Here is a 21,147-nt window from a genome sequence, read left to right as displayed (position 1 = left end):
AAGCAATAAAGAGAAATTAAGAAAAAGAACAATGACCTCTGTTAAAAATTGTATGCAAATAATTTTATTGTAGATAATGAGCTTCCTATCTTCATTTATTTTTCTGTCAATTGCCTTACAAACACTGTAAGTTACATATAAAATATTTACCATACACTTTTGAGAAATACCTAAAAACCAGTTACCCTTCAAAATGGGATGCCTTTCTATTTCCCTTTAATGCTTTAACTGCTCTAAAATAAATAAATTTTCACTACTTCATCTTTTTCTAATCAATATTCAGTTAACTCTTTAGCAGTAAGTCTCAAAATGTAAAATACACAGAACACATCAACTGTAAATAAGTTGTTGGGTTTTTTTACTTAGAGCAATCAGAAAAAGGTAAAATTTTTTCCTGCAGAAAAATTGCAGAGTATGAGTGAAGCAACCTTTTTTCCTGACATGCATCTACTCCCTAGACACATGAATATGCCTGCTGATAAATTACTTTTTGTCTGCAGGTACAGAATACTGCAACAACCATAAACAAAGTAAGCAAAACCTTTGGTGCATATCATATAACATAATAAACGCCTTATAAACACAATAAGAGGAATGGTGTTGTAATGCAATCATAGGATAGATTTAGTATAATCAGATTTCTCAATAATTTCACTGTAATGCTGATCAATTTTCTAAATTAAGATCAAAGCACAGTAACACTTACTATAAACAATGATTAAGACTTTGAACATGTTCTGCAACATACATTGGAAGTACCGATGACTCTATTAATCTCTGCCTATGTATTTTCTACTTAATTCCCTTTTAATTCACAAGCACATTGCAAACTAGTATTACACAGAGACACCAAAATTTATATTTAGCACTCCAACTAATTTACTTCCTCAAAGAATTGTCTTTTTAACCTCTAACATATATGTAATATTTCTGTGACTGGAATTATCATTAAAGGAGCTATCATTTTGTTTTTCTAATGCTTCTGGAGATATCTAGGTAAAGATTCATGTATAAAAGGTAAGCAGCAATAACAACTTCATTGTCTTCTTCCAGGGAAAACAGAATGACAAATAAACAATTTTAAAGGAAATTCACAGAAGTTTTTCTTAAAACCTGATTAGAATTTGTGACTGAATGATTATTCAATACAGATACACCTGAATAATTACATATGCATTTAAACTGCATGCGCAATACAACAGTCAGTTAGTTTCCTTGTTAAAAAGCACCATTTCAGAAAGCCTGTTATGAGAGCAACAAAGTATAACACTTATTAGGACTTGTAAGTAAGTGTAATGCTTACTAGGACTTAACACAAAGTCCTGATGTTCTGCATAAATTGTGAAGTAGTTCCGCAAAGTTAACGAAGGTAGAGATACACTAAAGACTCCTGATGCATGAAAAGTGCAACTGCACTATGTATTGCATATGTACTAATTTAATTCTGTTCAGAAGAATAGCAGCAGAACTACAGACAAGTGATATACTAGGGGCTTTCTGACAGCTCTACAACAGGCTTCCAAACAAGCTCTTCTTTAATTTCCCTGACTGCATGTATATAATTGAAAATAGCATATCTTTTCACTGCCATTGAAACACAGATTATATTAATTTTGCACAGGTTCTCCAATCAAATCTTCATTTTGTTGTGGAAGGGAAAAACATGGGATAATGTTGAACCCTCAAGACCAGTCTGCTATATTGCTACTCTTTAATTTGTATGCAAACATCAATGCAGTTATCTATGTCTGTCACCCAAGAATGCAGAATTATGTGTTCTCTAACAGTCTGCCCACAAAGTGTATTCAGGTCAATGGGAATCTTTTTTGATGACTTTATCAGACTTCCAGTTATATCCTTAAGGGAAGGCGGTGAGAGGGGAAACTAAATCTTGCAGCCAGCCACACAAGAACCACAGCACAGTCAGAACACATTAACAATTTTTTTTATGTTAAATTCAAGGCTTTTTAAGTGTAAGAAAATTCAGTCACAGTTCCATTACACTACATTTTAGAAATCAAACTTTATTTATTCATACTTGTACCTCAACTTGCTTTTGTCTTTAGTGAATGAGGCACTATTTTTACATTGCAAATCAATAGGGGAGCCTTCTTTTATTCCACTTTTACAGACCAATATTGAAATTACGCTAACCTTTACCAGGCACTATTCAGTACCAATGTGCAATACAAACAGCTATGCATAAATAAGCACTTTGATAGGAAATGGGCCAAATCAACGAGGGGAGTTTTAAATTAGGAACGGCAGGGATCAAAGATGTTGATGAAATGGCAAGTGAGGGAGCTGTGGCCTGGACTGGCAGGCAAAAGGAGACAGGTAGATACAGACGGAAAAGACCTTGTGATGAGCAGCAGAATGTTCACACAAATATGCACACAAATAATGGAGTGCTGACAGTATGAGGGAGGTTCATAAGAGTCTTCCTGGTGAAGGAGAAATGGGTGTTAATATCTTCACAAACAACTCATTCTGAAAGAACCAGTGAAGTTCTGGAGAAATGGGTGTGGGGGTCTTCATGAATATCAAGCCACTCAAGTTTGTTGCAGAACCAAGTGCATACTGAACTTCAGGGCAAAATGTGCAGGCTTACTAGACTTATGAATATTAACTTCTCCAGCCAGGGTGGGCTTAAAGCTAGTTTTCACAGCCATGCAATGCATGATGGGGGTGAGGGGGATACAGCTTACAGGGGGAATGTAGTAGGTGATTCAGGAAGGCTTTATCTTCCTGGAACCTCAGCCAATGGGAAAAGGAGAAGGGGGGCAACATGCAGTCAGGAGTTTAGGATAAAGGAGGCCATGTCTTCCAAAAGTCCAAGACGACTCTGTCTCCTTTGTAGAAACTGATCTTTTACAGTGTGATTTTCCACACACTGGGAAATTAGCTCAACTAGGTGCCTATCTGAAGCTGCTGTTCAAATGGACACAGCACATCTTCATGGAAGACAACAGGAGGAATAAGAGATCTGTCGGCACCTGATGGACTCACTGGGATCACAGAGACAAGGTGGGACAACTCACATGACTGAAGCACTGCCATGCATGGATACAGGTTCTTTACAAAGGCCTACGTTAAAAAGAAGGTTCTGGGAAACTAGAGCAGTCAACTGCATCTTAGTCCCTGGGAAGGTGATGGACCATCTAGTGGAGAAGATGATCACTGGGAGTCTTAAGAGGAAATAATATTTACAGATTCAGAGAATATTCTGAGTTGGAAAGGGATCACAATGACCATCAAGTATAACTCTTAAGTAAATGGCTTTTACAGGGACTGAACCCACAACCTTGATGTTATTAGCACCATGCTGTAACCAGCTGGCCTGGCAGCTTTCTTTGAGGCAATTCCCTTCTCTGAAGGAATTCTTATTGCATAAGGGGTGAGCACCGATGCCCTTCTTTTTGACTGCAGTAACACTATTGACATAGTGTCCCATAAAATTTGATAGACAGACTGATGTCTATCAGACTAGATATAGACTAGATATGCAGACATATATAGACTAGATATGCAGACAGTAAAACTGTCTGCTTAAAAATGTCCATCATTTGAACTGGTAGAACTACTGGGTTTGAAGGGCTGTAAGCAAAATTAAGCACAAGGCCACGAATTACAGGAACAGCCTAGGGGCTGACATTAGGGCCACCACTTTTCAACATCTTCATTAATGACAATGAGACAGAATGCACCACAGCAACTTTGCCTATGACACAGAAAAGGGGGATTGCACAAAAGATGCTTGGCTGCCATTGAGAGGAACCTTTACAGACCAGACAAAAGGCTGGATACAGGAACCTCATGCAGTTCAACAGACAAGTGCAAATTACTGCCCCTGGGGTTAAAAATCCTGTATAAAAACACAATCTGGGAACAGACAAGCTTGAAAGCACCTTATCAGAAAATGCCCTAGTGGACACCTAAATGGCCATCAGATAGCAATGTGGCCTTGTGCCAAATGCCAATGACATCCTGAGCTTTGAAGAGGATATTGCTGCCAGCAGGACAAGGGAGGTGATACCTCCCCTCTAGTCAGACGTTTTAAAGCACATCTTGGTGCTGTGTCAGTTTCTGGGCTCCTCAGTACAAGAGAAACATGGACATGGCTGGAGAGAGCCAATGAAGGGCCACAAAGATGATTTAAGTATTGCAGCATCTGCTGATAGAGAGCAGCGTAGAATACATAGAGAGGCTAGAAAGCTGGGTCTGCTCAGCCTGGAGAAAGGAAAGTTCAGGGACAATTGAACTATCAACATCTATAAATATCTGATGGCAACCTAGAAAGAAGATGCAGATGGACTCTTGTAAGTGGTGCTCAGTGACAGGAAAAGAGGCAATAAGCACCAATAAAAAACAGATGAAATTCCAGCTAAACACAGTAAAAATATTTTTATCCATTGAAAGAGGCCAAACACTGGAAGAGCCTATGCAGAGAGGTTGCAGAGTCTCCATTCTGGACATACTCAGATTGGACACAGTACTGGGCTATAGTAGGAGTCCTAGTAAAATATATGTATTGTATAAGTGGCTTTGCCCCGATCCTAGTTGTTCTAAATGGGCTGCAGCTGTGATGTCCTTAATTGGGCAGCAGCTGTGGCTAATGAGGATAACTGGGATAAAAGGGGGTGGCTTGGTTGGTCAGGGAGAGTCTTGCAGGTGTCCTGATGAAGAAGCAGGAGCAATACTGCTATGAAGAGCTGTGTGTGAGAAAACCACCCAGAAGGTATGCAACTCTAGAAATATGATAGCAACAACATGATTACAACCAGTGGTGACCCCAACGCAATAGAAGATAGGACAGCCGAGAGCTGTGGCAGCCTGAGAGCTGTGGAAGAAGAGCCGTGGGACAGCCTAGAGCTGTGGAGAAGCATGGCTGTTGAATCAAGGTGCTGTGACAGCCAGGAGCTGTGAGAAATATGGCCTTTGAGTCAAGAAGCTGTGGGGAAATATGTGTGTGTTGTACACGGCCTTTGAGTCACGGGGGAATGTATGTATTGTAATATTTGTATTGTACCTCAATATCTGTAAGTAAAAGAAAAGGGGGAAATACAGTAGGAGTCCTAGTAAAATATATGTATTGTATAAGTGGCCTTGTCCCAGTCCTAGTTGCTCTAAATGGGCTGCAGCTGTGATGTCCTTAATTGGGCAGCAGCTGTGGCTAGTGAAGATAACTGGGATATAAGGGGGTGGGTTGGCTGGTCAGGGAGAGCCTTGGAGGAGCCCTGACAAAGAAGCAGGAGCAACACTGCTATGAAGAACTGCTTGTAAGAAAACACGGAGAGAAGGTATGGGACTCTAGAAATATCATAAAAACAATATGATTACAACACTGGGCAACCTGCTGTAGCTGATACTGCTGCAGCACACAGCAAAGAATAACCTGAAAAATACAAGAGCAGCAAAACAACACCTGAGTAAAAATCTGACTGCCTCATAATTTACAGCACACAAATTAAGAGCAACTGCATTGGAAGGGGTGGTGGGCAGGGTGGGGGCACACATGGTGGAGGAGTAAAAATAGAAACATTATTGCAGGAAAAAATAGTTGTAAAATCATCAGGGATAGAGTTGGACTAGATAAGAATCAAAGGAATGAAGTCATGGCCCACATTTCCGCTAAAAACACTGGGGCAAGAAATTCAAACTCATTTTAGAATAGATTTTATCTATTTGCAAAGAGTTTAATACTTCCTGGATACTTATGACAGCATGACTCAAGCCTCAGTGAATCAATCAAACTTCTCCAGTTTGATATTTAGAGTTCCACCAGAGCTGTGTCAGATCACAAAGTTCTAGGCCCTGGTATTTAGGACAGTTTTAAAGCAAAAATCACCAAGCTTGATAACGTGAAAATGGAAAGGTTACCATGGACTCTAAAGAGATACAGAAAATCTGTACAAAATTAAAATATCAAAAATATAACAAGAAAACACATGTCACAGGTAATTCAGAAGTTTGAAATGAAACCCAGTGAGGTGAAGAGTGCTTGGCAAAAATTAGGCCAAAAAAGAAAGGTAATGGCTTCTTCAAGACAGTCACTACACAGGATGTATCCTGTAAATACTGTTTGGTCACTGGTCCTAGAAAATTTATCTCCCACACCTCAAAAGTATGCAGACTTTTACTGCCATATGGTAGTATTCTCAAAACCACCTTGTTATTCTGTAGAACCAGAGTCGCACTGGACCATTTCTTCAAAGTTTGATCTCCACTTATTTCCTGAAGAAAACAATTCTCTTGATGTCGACAGACACATCTACTGTTAAACTAAAAAAAACCTCTTGCCAACAAGCTGACAGATATGCGCAACACAGGAAGTGGTGAATGCACAAGAAACAGAGCACTAGCCCAGTATGTACACATTCCCTTGGAGACTTGCTTCTGCAATTGAACTTACCACATAATGTAAAAACTTTGGATAGTATTACCAAGGTGTCAGCAGAAGGTGTATTTTTCTGAATCTGCCTATGCTGTATCTGAAAGAAGACACCAAATGAAGGAAGCCAGTTGACTTTATTTCTTTCTTTCTGCTTCTAGAGCTTGTTTCTAATAATTTCAATTGTGTTCCTGCTCTGTTTCCACGGAATGAGAGGGTGGGGAAGGTAGGAAGGCAGCAAACAGTGAGACAGAGCACTAGGGAGAGCGGACACATTTGCAAGTCAAATTGCCTTTTTCAGCTCTGAAGTTTGAAATTGATTATGGGAAACTGAAGATGCTAAGGAGAATGGGCTATTTTCCACACTATTTGTCCGAAAATTCTCATTTTCTTCTCAGATTTTTTCCTTTAACTGGGGAGTTGTTACTTTAACTTAAATAAGAGTTTGTCTTCTTTTTACAAAGACTTGCTTAATTTTGATGCCATTTTTAATTGAGAAACAACAGAAAAGCAATTTTCTCTACATACTGATATCTCAGAAGAGAAGAAATAAGATAAGAAATTTCAGTATTCTATACTATAAAAGTACAAAATATTTGCAATTCTTGGTATGTATTGCTAACTACTGAAACTGTGAATTTTGTATAATATAAGCTTAAGCCTTCTTTCTTCATAACAGAAATGTCAACAAGAAATTTGTAGCTGAAGTTCATTGAGAAAGATTAGCAGAAAATGAATTATAATGATACTGATCAAACATATACATACAGACATGTGAAGTGTAACTCACATACTAGTGATACCCAAAAATACTATTACTTATTGCAATACCATTAACTATCTAGTAAGGAAAATGTTAGAGCACACAAAATCCCCCCCATATGACTGATTTATCAAATAGTTTCCCATAAATCTAGAGGATTTGTTATATGGAAAACATAGAAGAAGACTTCACTTTAAAATAAGTGTTATCTTCATCTCTTTATTACCTCATATTCAGATCTTATGTTCAAAAATGTCTTTATTTTACTTCCACATTTTAATGAGGTGCTTGCGCCAAATTCTAAGGGGCTGTTTTCCAAAGAATATCAAAGAATTCATTTTGAGAAATTTGAAGTTAAAAGATTAGGTCAACTCAGATTGCAACATCTGAAGCTGAAACCAGCAAGCAGTAACTTTGCAAAGTTGACTACCAGACTCTAAAATGCCTTCTTTGCTGTCCCCAATCCTCACACATATGTATTTTTCTGAGAATAATTTCGGGAAATAAATTCTATTAGTCCATTGCTGAATTTCACAAATTCTATTGATTGCCTCTTTCAATACAATCTCCCAATAAGCTTATGCATGTTTAGTGACTTTTCAAAACCCAAGTGGTATAATTTCTTCTAAACATGAAAATAATTTTTCTTGTATAGACATCATCTTTCTTGCAGAGATTTCAACATGAAAAGATTTCAAGATGACAATTTAGTTCAGATGCATCAAAAATAATATTTCTTGGTTTTTGGTTAAAAAAAAAAAGACTTAAATATTGACTCCCTACAGAAAGATTTTTTGTGCTTGGAAAGTAAAGAGGAGCATCCATACCAATGATTTCTACTTCCCAACTGCAGCTCTTCAGGCAAAACCACCATTTAAAGGAATATTGAAGGGAATATTATTAATCTAACATAGGAATGAAACAAAGTGTATGCCTCTGAAGTTAAGAAGTAAAACATGGACAATTTTCTGACAATTGACTTAGAATTAACAATTATCTTCTGACATTACTGTATGTGTAATGTCTGTATAGAATACAGTACAGAATTAAAGTAATCTTTACAATTCATATAATTCATTCTGTCCTTTAGTTCTTTTCCAAAACACAAATAATGCAGCACTAATCTTACAGATTCAGTGTAAAGAAACAGTGTGTGAGACCTAAGATAAAGCTTAAATCACTGCACTTTAAACCTTTAGAACAGGCCCACGTAGAATTTTGCTGACTTGTCAGATTTTAATGTAATTAAGAAATTACACTTAGGCTTAAAGCTTTTTCAAGTTTAGGGTGCTTAGCCTCTCTAATTAATATTCATGTCCCTAATCATATTGTTACTTTATTACTTTCAGTCAAGATTGGTAGTTCTCTGACACAATGCAAATTACAGAAGTGTAATTTCTCAAGTCTATCACTACTCAAAACCAGCTATGATATACAAGAGTCAAAATGCATCAGGAAGAGTCTACATAAACTGGCAGACTTCCAGAAGCCTTACACCTTGTGAACAGAATGGTAAAACACACTGTTGCACAAAAGTATCTTCAATGCATGATACCACTTTTTAACTAGAATAATAGCCTTTTTGAGAGGATTCAGACTTAAAGTTATTATGAAATACTTACTTTGCTCCAACCACATCACAATCCTTTTGGAAAAGTTCTTCCTGTTTCACATCTACCTGAGATGACAAGTTACTGCATGTACTGCGCAAACTTTTTATTTGTTCTCTTGTCTCTGCTAAATCGGTTTCCAAATTCTGCAAAGAAAGCAAATGAAATGCATTAAGAAGAAATAATTAAAATCTGCTATGCAAGTTATCTATGTATATAGATATATGGATGTGCCCATACATACATGCATATATTTATTGCAATCTAAGCAAATACATATAGGTAGGCATATATGCATGAAAATGCATATATGTATGAAAAATGTGAAATACCAGGAAAAAGGTCTATTTCAAATTTTAGGTGGCCACCTTTTCTTTACTCTAAGAAGTTTACCTTAACTCAGTTGCTGGATGTGGAAGGAGGAACCTGAATCAACTCTTTGCAACCTTCCCAATTTAACTACTAAACTGATTAAGCCTTGTTTTCTACATAGAAGTTCCTAAGAAAAGCAGCTATGCATTCATTGTTTTAAGCTCTCACAAGAATTCACAATATCATGTATATGAACTAAGAATCATAGATACAGATTAATTTTTGAGACTACTTGTTAAATCTGCTCTTATTTTGTACTGCTAATTCAGTGCAAGGAATAACTTCTTCAGGAGAAGAAACAGCATACCAGAAAATTTCTGAAAGTACTCACTGAAAACAATGCAAATGAGCAAGGGTCTGCCTTTTACCGTGAGCCCTACTGTAGAAGTTAGTCAGCAACCTGCAAAGGTGTATCTAGGAAACACAATAGCAAGGCAGCTTACTCAAACAAGACTTCAATGTCTACATAAACCTTGCTGGAGTTCCCTAAGAAAAGCGCATCAGTCCTTACCAAGCTTTGTATGACTACTCTCCCCAGAGTGTTTTGAGGCAAGAATGGAAATATAAATATTACAGCAATATCAAGAACAGAATTTCAGATGGTGGCAACAGCCTTAGACCTTCTTTGGTATTATGCTACTCACAGATGCAATCACTATGCTCTGTAAGGCAAATATTCCATGATTCATTAATAATTTAAAATAAAAGCCTCCTCTTAGAGTATCATCCCTAATCTACTGCCAAGAGTATATTAGTTTTCCATTTACATACAGACTTAAAGAAATAAGAAAATGCATATATTTCCCTTTCAGCAATGACACCTCAAATATTGAGGTTATCAAAATATTTCTATAACTAAAAAGTGAATAATTAAATTTCAAATAAATTAAATTCCTTAAAATTGCATAAAAATGTCCTATAGGTATTTAGATGTATCAGAAGTTTACTACCAACAAATTCATTGAAATCCTTGAAATTGCATTAAAACTATAATGTCCTGTTAATAACATTAACATTGATATGAGGAAATAGCAAAATTCACATGTGAATGAAGTAGGAAATTAATTTGTTTCTCAACAAAAATCAGGCTACACACCTAGTGTACCCAACAAATGAGTCACCCTTCAGTGCCAAAGGCTAGGTAGAGAAACTTAATTTTTCCTTAAATAATGAAAAAATTCAAAATTGTAGGAGACAGTTCACTATCAACACATAAAAATTTTTAGGTGTAATAAGGTATTTATAACTTGCAGACAAGTAACTGTAGGGCTTCTCCTCAGTATTTTTTTTCTCTGTAGGTAAAGATATTTAATATGTGAGCAAAAATTTTAATAGTTCATATATTCTGTGATAAATTCTATTTGCCTATTACTAATACCACACTACAAAGTTGCAGGTTTTCCATGGAAGAGATGAAAAAAATCTAACATTACCAATGCTTTAAGTTCCCATCATCCATTGCAGAATACAATACAAAGAATATGTAATACATTATTTTCTCATAAATAAAACTTCAGAAGTTATCTAAAGGCGAATTTCAAATTCAGGAAAAAAGCATCTTTCAGTACTTCATTTGTGAGATATTTAACTTCAGCTTCTAATTTCAAGTAAGAAATTAATCAGCTCAATCTTTTTGAACATATTTTGAAAGCTCGATTTTTTTGGAAGCATTACTGAAAGAGTAAAACACAAAAAAAGGGAAAGAAAAAAACTTGTTATACAAATACCTTAGCTATTGAAATATATATATTGATGTCCAAAAGTTCAGCTGAATACTGAAATCTAAAATAGAATCATCAAATGGTTTGGGTTAGGAAGGATCTGAAAGGTCATCTACTTCCAACTTCCCTGCCATGGGCAAGGAGCTCTCCCTTCTAGATCAGGTTGCTCAAGGCCTTATCCAAACTGCACTTGAACACTGTCAGGATCTGCCCACTTCCTGGGCAACCAGTTCCAATGTCTCCTCATCCCCACACTAAAGAACTTCTTCCTAATCTCTAACCTAAATTTCCCCTCTTTCAACGTGTAACCACTCCTCCATGTCATATCACCAGAGCTCCTGACAAAGAGTCCCTCTCTGGCTCCCCTGTAGGCCCTGGTCAGATCCTGGAAGGTTGCTATGAGGTCTCCGCACAACTTTCTCTTCCTCAGGCTGGACAGCCACAACTTGCTCAATCTGTCTTTGTAGGGAAAGTGGTCCTGAGTCCCCTCAGGGCCCTCCTCCAGACTTGGTCCAGGAATACCATGTCCTTCTCATGCTGGGCACACCAGAAATATACAGCGCACTCCTGGTGGGGTCTCACAAGGGCACAGTGGAGGGGGAAAATCACCTCCTTTAACCTGCTGACACATCTCTTTCAATGCAGCCCATTAAACGATTTCTGGGCTGCAAGTGCACATTGCAGGCTCATGATTAGTTTTTCATCAACATCGTATTTTTGACCATGAAAAAACTTATAATATTTTACACTCAATTTCTGAGGATCTGCATTTTTAAGATCATATGGAATTTATCACATTCCCTTCTTGCTAATACAGTAGCCAAAAATATTTATTGCGTAAACATGCTATGTAAATTTGTGAAAATTTACCTAACACAAATACTCCAATCTGGGTTTTTAAATTATAGTTTATTTCAAAGGAACATTTAAGATTCAAGCTTTTAAAGCCTATTTAAAAAAAAGCTACTTGAAACAGTCAAAACATCGAATAATTCAGTTATACAAGAGAGAAAATGCATATTTATAAAAGATGTAGTGCAAGACAGCAAGAAAAGGTGAATTTAAAATAACTTTAAACATGAAAAGTGTAAGAAAACCAAGGCATGAGGAAGTACAGTTATGCCCGTTATGGAGTCACTATGAATTAACAGCACAGTTTTGTTATTTGTAGCTTCAAATCCTTTGAAAGTCACTTTCAAAGACAGTAGCTTTGTTTTCATGTTTTTTCCTGTTATATATTATGACAGAAGTGAGAGTAATTTTTCAAGGTCCCATCTCAATAAAACTCTCATTTTTCATTGGAACTAAAATCCTAGGCTCCTCTCGAGAGAGATGGCCGCTTCTTTGAAAATTCCAACCTTCAGACTTCAGAAACTTCAAAAGTACTATGCTAACTAGGAATTAACAAAAACAACCAACCAACCCACCAGTAAGCAATCCCATTATCTTTTACTTCACCTCCACTTAAAATCTGCCAGTCTGACATTTTTTCATCTACATACAAATGCTTTTGTGACTTGAGTTTGGAGGAAAATATATTTATCTTGATACTAAACAATAGTTTAGTATCAAGAACAATCAAATAACTCAAATAACTAACTGATTCTTAGATAGGGAGACACCTAGCTAACTGATGACTTTTTCATTTGTTCCGTTTCAGGACATATAGAAAGTTGATATATAAACTCTGGGAATCACAAAAAGCACAAAAAGTTCTCAAGAACTACTTTAGGCAGATGTACAGTTAACTTTCTGTACACTGTATATTATTTATATGAAGGTACATACAGAAAAGAAAACCAATAAAACGCTATTGTCAGCCTTTTAGCCACCTTATCAGGTATCCTCCTGTTAACCTGTCTCATACTGATTTCAGCTAGTATGACAAAACTTCACAGAAATGTCTTTAAAAGGACAAACTATTCATAGCAGCTGTTCCTTTCTCTCAGTTTCAAGAAGTTGAATTTTATATCTGGTTATTGTAGGTTACAGTAACAACCAGTCTTCAAAAGTGAGAAGTGGCACTTTTCTTCAATGGAAATGGTTTAAAGACAGAAGGATGAAAAAAAAAAAAAAAAGCTAACACTTCAGCCTTTCCATAGGTAACTACTTTTCCTAAGAAGCAATCTGTGATTTAGATCTCACATTTCTACCATCTAATGCACATTTTAAAGGTAATGTTGGGCTAGCTTATTTTGAGAAGGATTCCTTTTATTCCCTCAGACAGAGGAGACTAACATGGTAACATCTGTATACAACGCATCTTTAAGATTGTTAATGCCATGTCTATTACTTAAAAACATGTACAAAAACATGTTGACTCAACTCCCAAATTAAAGGGTGAGAGGCAGCCAACACTCTCAGCACCTGTGAATGCAGTTAATTTCAGGTAGTCCCAATGGACGTGCACCAGTCAAGTTCTTTCAGGTATCTTCCAACACGTCCACTCTCAGTACTTCCCACTGAAGTCTGTCTCTAGGCACAAACTGTTGGGGACACCTTGGAGAAGACTGAGGCAAAGACAATATTAAGTATCTCTGCTGACTCTATTACCTTTTGTAATTAATTCATCATTCCATTTCAGCAGCAGGTCCCCATTTTCCTTGTTCAATTTTTCACCGATAAAGCAGTTCCAAGAAATTCTGATTGTATCAGTCACAACTTGCAACTTTCAACTGCACGTAGGTTACCACTACCCTTCAGCGTCCAGATAATGTTTCTAAACTCTCCCTCTACAGCTTTCAGTTTCCACATCCCGAATACTGTTTTCCATCTGCAGCCTACACCAGAATCTAATGGTGAGATCTGTTTAGCCAAGTTGATCTCCTGAGATATTTTTCCAAAGTGGACCATACATGGGTTTGTAGAAAGCTGTCTTTAAAGACATCATAGCTTTTCATGAGCTCTTTACCCTTCGAAACTGCTTCTCACAGGATTCCACCTACAAGTTCCCTAAACATCTGAAGACTCTGCTTCTTAATTCCAGGGCTATACTGCACTATTTTCCTTCCATCACTGTCTCAAGGTCTTGGCCTTGGCAACTTCATGGTCATTACAGCCAAGACTGCAAATTAGTATTATCTTCACAAGTTCTTCCTAGTTTGCAAACAGCAAATCCAACTCTGTGACATCCCTGGCTGTCTCAGGCAACACCTACCCCCAGAAGTACTCTCTTTCACTCTCTAGACACCAACTTAACCGGCTTGTAACACCCCTTTGAACTACCAATACTACTAATTCCCATCCCTACAATCGCCCAGCTCTTTCATTCACCAGCACGCCTCATCAGCCAGGAAGACAGAGACAGAGGAGATATTCTGACTCTGTTCATTGAAGGGACAAGTAACAGATTTTCAACAATTTGTCCAATATTACAAGCACTACATTTGGCAACTTAAAAATTATTTTAGCAGCTTGGCACTCACAAGATTTTTCTCTCCCAAGAATCAACAAATCATTTCTTGTCCTAGGAACTCTATAATCCTTTCATCATAACCAGTCAGAAGAAGTCAATTTGCAAGAACTTTACTTCCCATGTTAAGAGATCTGAATTAAGCTCTTTCAAAAGAGTTTCCATCACCACAACAATCCAAAAATTGCTAGTGTGGGAAAATAAAAAAGGGCATTTCTGGGTGAGGTGTTAATTAAATAGTTATTGCAATGAATGTACTTCAATAATGTAAAAGAACACATCATTCTAAGTGTACATTCGTCATGCAAACAAAAAGAATCCACTACCTAGATGTGTATACTAGCAGTTGTTGAATTAAGATTTGCCATGTTTATGGCTCATTTCTTGGAGGAATTTAAAAAACACGAGCCAATTTTGTTGGCTTGTTTTCTTGAAAGAAGAAAAAGTATAGTTTAAATAAAAAAGATGTGCACTATGTATTCAGTTTTTTTTTTTTTCTGCTTTATCTTAAACTATGAAAATAACTTTTTAATATGGTATAAGCAATAATAATATCCCTCATAGAACAGAGACCTTTGGATGCTAGGGCACAATTTATTTGGAACTACATGTTCTTTCATACCAACAAAGATTAAGTCTACTGCAACGAGATTATATGTAAGTAAATTACAAATCAAGAAAAAAAATTGTGGTAATATTTTTAAGCTTTTATTTTCTCACACACATACACATATATATATACATATATATATAAATAATCTCAAAGTACAGCATCTTTTATTTTTTAATGATTACATTTTAAGATGACTATTTGAAGTCAGATTCCTGCTTTGCAGCATCAATTTTTAAAAAGCTGTGGGTCTTAAGTGATAGAATGTAAATGAATGCAAGTCCCCACTGGTAGATTTGAATATATAACTTGCTATTTAAAGGAAATAATTTGTAGTGAAATGTCTGGAGAAGTTAATTCTCAAATAACATCCAGGAGTCCGTTCCACTTTGTACCTTTATTCTGGTATCATTGCCAGATATTTCTTTTTTCCATTGTGCCTCCTGCTTCCTCAGTTTCTCCAGGTCACTTAGCAGGTCGGCACAGCATATATTTAATCCCTTATTTTCCTCCTCCAGGCTTTTTATAACCAGTCTGTTTTGCTCTTCCTTCTTCTGTGCACGCTCCTCAGTGTCCTGTAGAACAGTACCACAAGGGCCGATAAACAAAAAAGTGAGAACTAATCAGCAAATATAAACTGTGCAGTTTTACCCTCACAGCAGCTTCTATATTTGATGGCCAAGGTCACCTGTGCACTTTTATTGGCCTCTTTCATGCAGGTGGAAGGGTCATATTTTTTAGCTGGATGACAGCTTTGATGAGTACACATTTGCAAAGAGCCCATTAATTGATCAAGCTGCCTTTGATGCTGTCCCCAGCTATTTTTGAGACCCACACAGACATATCCTCCCAGACCTCAGCTTTATCAATTAATAATGCCAGTCCCATCAGAATCTAATTACAAGAAGCCACATCTTCACACTTCTACTTTCTTTGCTCCATTTCCATCATTAACTATTTATCTGAAAGTTATAAGGCTTGGATTCTTGGCTTTAAAGCATCTTTCTCAGTTAGTATGTGAGAAAACAGTAAGGTATAGCAAGGCCTAAGGCAATTTTTTCTCCAAGCTTGTCACTTTCTGTGCCACAAAGGCTGACACTGCTTAAAGAACTACTTCAAAGCTACAGTCTTATAAAACTATGTACAAGTCAATATACCTTAAGTTCTTGGCTTTTATCTTTAAATTTCCAGTTCAAGTTACCGAATTCATTCTTCAAACGGGCATTTTCCTCATCCACAGCACTTTTTCTCTGCATTAAGCTGTTTATCTCCTGCTGCTGTCCTGCGAGCCTCTATTAAAAAAAAAACAAAAACCAAAATCTTTTCATAGACAAAAAGCAAGTGCAAAAGAGCATGCATGTTCTGTGTTTTAGGCCTACGAAATGTAACAATCTGACATATGCAGTTTCTACAGCATTATTTTAATTCCACTAGCACTTTAATCACAGTCAAAACTGAATGACCATAAGACACAGTAATGCAAATGAGGAACCAAATACCCTGCTGCTACTGAAGAAGCCTATAAATGCAGAACTGTATAGAAATTACTCAGAGAAGCTTATTCAAAAATAGTCATTTACAGAAGTTGTACCTGTGTTAATGGATTAAGAATGCATTAGAATACTGTTTAACTTGCACTTATAGCACACCAAAAAACAAGCCAGAGCTGAATTCAAAATTCTGAAGAATTTCCAGAATTTGTCATAGTAAACAGAAATTACTATTGAGGGAGGCTACCAAAATGATTATGCTACAAAATACTTTTAAAGAGAATTAAGTCTGGCTGAATTTGCAGCTCAAGAAAAATAATACAACATTGCTCACCACATACATTCATTCGCATACAGAAAAATCTCGCTGCCATAAAACAAGAACTTCAGGTTTCTGCAATAATTTCATTTGATTCTCATGACACTTGCATTAAACACTCTCACTCTTCAATGCCTATTAGAACTCTGTGTTTTTCTCCAGGAGTCTGCTTTAATTCCACATTCTGTTTTGTCCCATCTCTTTCTAAATCAAAAGGGCTTTAATCTATAATATTTTCCTAGCAGTGACACCATAACTGTGATAAGAAACTGATAAAACTTTCATGTCAAAACTGAAGTGTAAGTGCTTTGCTTTTAATTCACTAGCTAAAATGAAGTGTGTACAGAAACATAAAAAATCATCAACAAGACAATAATCCTCTAGATTATTCTACAATACATCTTATGATACATGTGAGAGTTTTCAATGTCTAAAGCTTACATCTGGTTCATAAGGACGTCAGACACAAAAAAAGAATGAAAATATGCTGAGCAAAAATATGCTAAACAGTACATTTGAAGTTGCATTTTACTATTCAAAAGACAAAACATTTGCTCTTTGGATATATTATTACACTTACAGTAATAAACTGGTGCTGGCAGAAATTATTTAGCTGAATCTTTAAAAGGTATGTACCCACATTACTAAGGAAAGCATCAGTAATTTTGTTTGTTACTCTCCCACTCCCCAGGTCCTCATGGAATTGGAGGAAGCAGCTCCTTCGAGTCTTCCTTCTAGCTCATTACTACTTACTTAACATTTATCAAAACAAAAGTCTGTACTTGGAGACACCCTTAAAACATCATTAAAAATCTCACCTATCTGAAAGAGACTCTTGGTTCTGAGCTAAAAATTCACACACACACATTTTTTATAAAAGCTCCAGCTCTTTAACGCATCTAATTTCTGAGTACACAGGTACATCATACTAACACTTAGTTTCATTATGCACTGAGCAGAAGTTGAGAAGCATATATGTATTTGTGAAGTGAAATCAGAGATATGTGGGTTCTGTCTTCAATGGGATGTTTTCCAGCAATTTGGAGAATGAATGGAGACAGGATGGTACAAAAGTGCAACTAGCTATTTCAAATGTTTGTTCTGTACTGCTCAAACTAAGTTTCCAACTGAAATAAAGTACTTACTATGAATATTCAGAATAGTCAGACAGATTATCCTGAATCAGACTTGCACACTAATTACTTATCGCCACAACTGAACAGTAATTTAACACTTGAAACCAATCAAAAAGCAAATATACCACATGAATCATTAAGCAAACTCACCTGAGTAGTCTACAAAGTCATCTACTGCAGCACTAGTGAAACATTATCTAGATGAGTTACACTTGCATAGAAAAAAAATCCTGTTATGTGTCAAAGCATTTTTCTGGGTTACCACTTTGCATGCTCTTATCTTTTCCTCTAAATGAATTGAACTTTTACTCTCCTATCCTCTTATTTCACAGGCTTATAAAGAAGGAGGAAAAAAAGAAATATCACTCAGGAGCCATGACTGAGTAGAAATAAGGATCACATAAAGGAATTTTTGAGATATAGACAATTAAGTTAATTATCATCTGCCCTTTCCTATGCAGCTCTTTTCGTACTTTGCTTCCTCAATCTATATATTACTTCATCTAACAGGAGAGTAAAGATTGATTTCTTACTGCATAGAACACAGTGTTCCTAAAAGATTACGCTATTCTAGTATGCAAGTAAAACAGCAGAAAAAACCACACCTGATCAACACACAGGACAACCTCCTACTTGAGGTTATTTTGACAGATTTCACTAGGTAAAAAACCCATCAGGAATTACTCTATTCCCATAGTTTCTACTGATTTTTGTCTAGATACTATAAAGACAGTCTGACACTACACAAGAACAATCTCAACTTACACTTTGAGTAGACTCAGTCATACTTGTTTGAATACAACAGGGCAAAAGCAATGTTTGACAGCTTGGTGGGCAAGAACCATAAAAAACATCATGTAACTAAGGCATCTAAAGCAGACTTCAACAAACTTTCAAGAAAGAAAACTATTCTACAGTGAATTTGCTCCAATAAAAACCAAAAAAACCTGCTTTTACCCTTCTTTGATTCTGGGAAGAACCAGAGTATCCCCTGTATACTGCTGGATCCCAGAGTGCTCCAGGCAACAGTACATAGAACGAAACACTGTGACCTGGTGGAGCAGACCTTTTGATGTCTCAGAGGACTGTCATTCCCAAATTAATTTTCATCCTTTCCCATGGCATCTCTTTATTTATAGCACAATAAAAATTTTTTTGTCCCATAATACGTTGTTTACTGTCAAATACTATTTCTTTTTTAAGTATCTTCATAGCAGTCTGAAGAGAAAGCAAAATCACATACCAAGTCAAACTGAAAAAATCTGCAATGAAAACAACAGATCAAAACCAAAAGGTGACAATAGCTCTTTCTTGTCTTAGCACCGAATACAACAATTTTTTCATGGCAGAAGGATGTTAAAATTATCTGTCCATACTTTGTGTGAATAGGCACAAATAAAAGATTTTAAATTAAAACCTTGTTTTTACTCATTGTGAGTTTACACAATACAGTAATGTATGGAGACAGAGAAAGTGGTAACAAAAGCAACTCCTCAATGCTAGGAGTCTGATTCCCAAAAAAAAAGTGAGTTAGGATACAACTATGAGAACTTACATACTATTTGATATTAGAGATATCATCACTGAAATTCCAGTCCTTAGTGAAATATTTTTTAGTCTGATAAATAAAAAGCAAGTAAAGAGAACTATGTAACAACAGCTGTACATATGTTTATTGCCTTAAGTGCTTTCTAAATTTTCGTATTTTGTGAGCAGAGATAAAAAAAAGTTGGAAAAACCAACCCCTAATTCTGCATTTTGAAATCAATCAGACTGCACTACTAAATCAGTATTGCATAGTAGCCTCTATGCAGGCTTGAGAAATGTAAGTAAGAGTGGGTTTTATTACACATGAAGAAGTTAACTCATACATAAAAACAACCTAGGAAAACCACAAAAATTACATATCCTTCAATGCTGCTGCTAATACAGGAATGCAACAACACAGTGGGTGCTGAAACACTTCACGGAAAAAGTCAAATCTATGCACCACAATGTTAAAGGAGTCCATCTAGGAATGCAACAAAGGGGCATTTGATTTCTACTATCAAAAAGGATCATGGTAACAAATAAATACTAAATTCTGTGCTTTCTTCATTGCACTCTAACAGAAGCTTTCACTGCAGAGTAGTCCACTTCCAATACAACACTAGGAGAAAAAAGTTAAAATTAATATAAATGGATGAAAAATTGAAGTACTGAAAGTACTGACATTATTTGAAGAAATCCTGATATTTTCTGCAGAAACGAAATTAATTTAGTAATTAAATTATTTTATTAAAAATTAAATGCGGAAATACAACTTCTTTAAAGTTGTTCTTCTCAGAATTGCTACTTCAACATTTTGTGACATATCTTCTCCCTTTCATAATTCCTTTTCCCTCACCAGGTAGTTGAGGTTGACTTACCACACTTTCAATGCCTCCTCTTTTTCCAACTCCTATTTTCATTTCTAGCAAGAATTTAACAATAAGTTTTCACCATTAAAAATGCTCCAGTAACATTTTATACCTCCCCTTAATTAAGCTTTCTTAAATTTTTCTCTGTATTTTTCAACTTTATTAATCCTCATGGTTCTTGAACATCTATATGCATGTTTAACAAAAAGCATTGCTAGTCATATTCTCATACAGTCCTCCAAAATAAAGAAAAAAAAAGGAAAAAAACCTAATAAAATAAATTCACTTTTTTTCATCTCATGACTTCTAGATTATACAGATCTAGATCTAATCTAGATTAGATTCTTAAATTATTTTCAGACACAGGACAAACAGAAGTTTAAGGCAAATAGTTTACAAAAAGGCAACCATATGCCATGAGAGTCACCAGCTGCATTCTGCAGTCTGTACAGTGTCCTTTTGGAGTCTGAATGACAACAGCTAGTTATGATATAAAATGAGTTATTTTTAAATCCATACTTCTCTGAATGTAAAACACCAACAGTGCTACCTGATTCTACTGTAGATAGATTCTAGAGCATACCCATATTCACAGCTTAATATTCAACTTAGAACTTGATTCTTAACAAGGATGAAAAAAACCAATGAAAAATAGCAAGTGACATATCATGCATTTAAATGTAACACATGTATTTTGAGTGCATATTCCATTTGTAATTCTTATTACTTTTCATTCCTAACCTTCTGCCGAAACAATCTTAAACTAAAAATGCACCCACTAACAGAGTAATTGAAGTGGGGGAGCTCAGTTGATTTTCATGCCACCAAAGACTTTTCCCTTGTCCAGTCCCATGCTATCTAGGATTCCCTGAGATAAACCAATTTAAAAAAATGGTTTCTGTGAAAAAGAAGTATTGACCTGCA

General features: G+C 36.1%; 1 protein-coding gene across 1 annotated transcript in view; it reads right to left on the bottom strand.

The window, feature by feature from the left end:
- Positions 1 to 21,147, bottom strand: part of CNTLN (centlein) — a 163,704-nt gene that overhangs the window by 121,804 nt on the left and 20,753 nt on the right. Inside the window, 3 exon segments of the mRNA XM_074533606.1 lie at positions 8,777 to 8,910; positions 15,275 to 15,454; positions 16,037 to 16,171. Coding sequence (XP_074389707.1) covers positions 8,777 to 8,910; positions 15,275 to 15,454; positions 16,037 to 16,171 — 449 coding nt within the window.

This window comes from Zonotrichia albicollis, chromosome Z (genome assembly GCF_047830755.1).
Source record: "Zonotrichia albicollis isolate bZonAlb1 chromosome Z, bZonAlb1.hap1, whole genome shotgun sequence".
Lineage (NCBI taxonomy): Eukaryota > Metazoa > Chordata > Aves > Passeriformes > Passerellidae > Zonotrichia > Zonotrichia albicollis.
The sequence above is the reverse complement of the archived record's forward strand: the minus strand, read 5'-3'. Positions and strand labels throughout refer to the sequence as shown.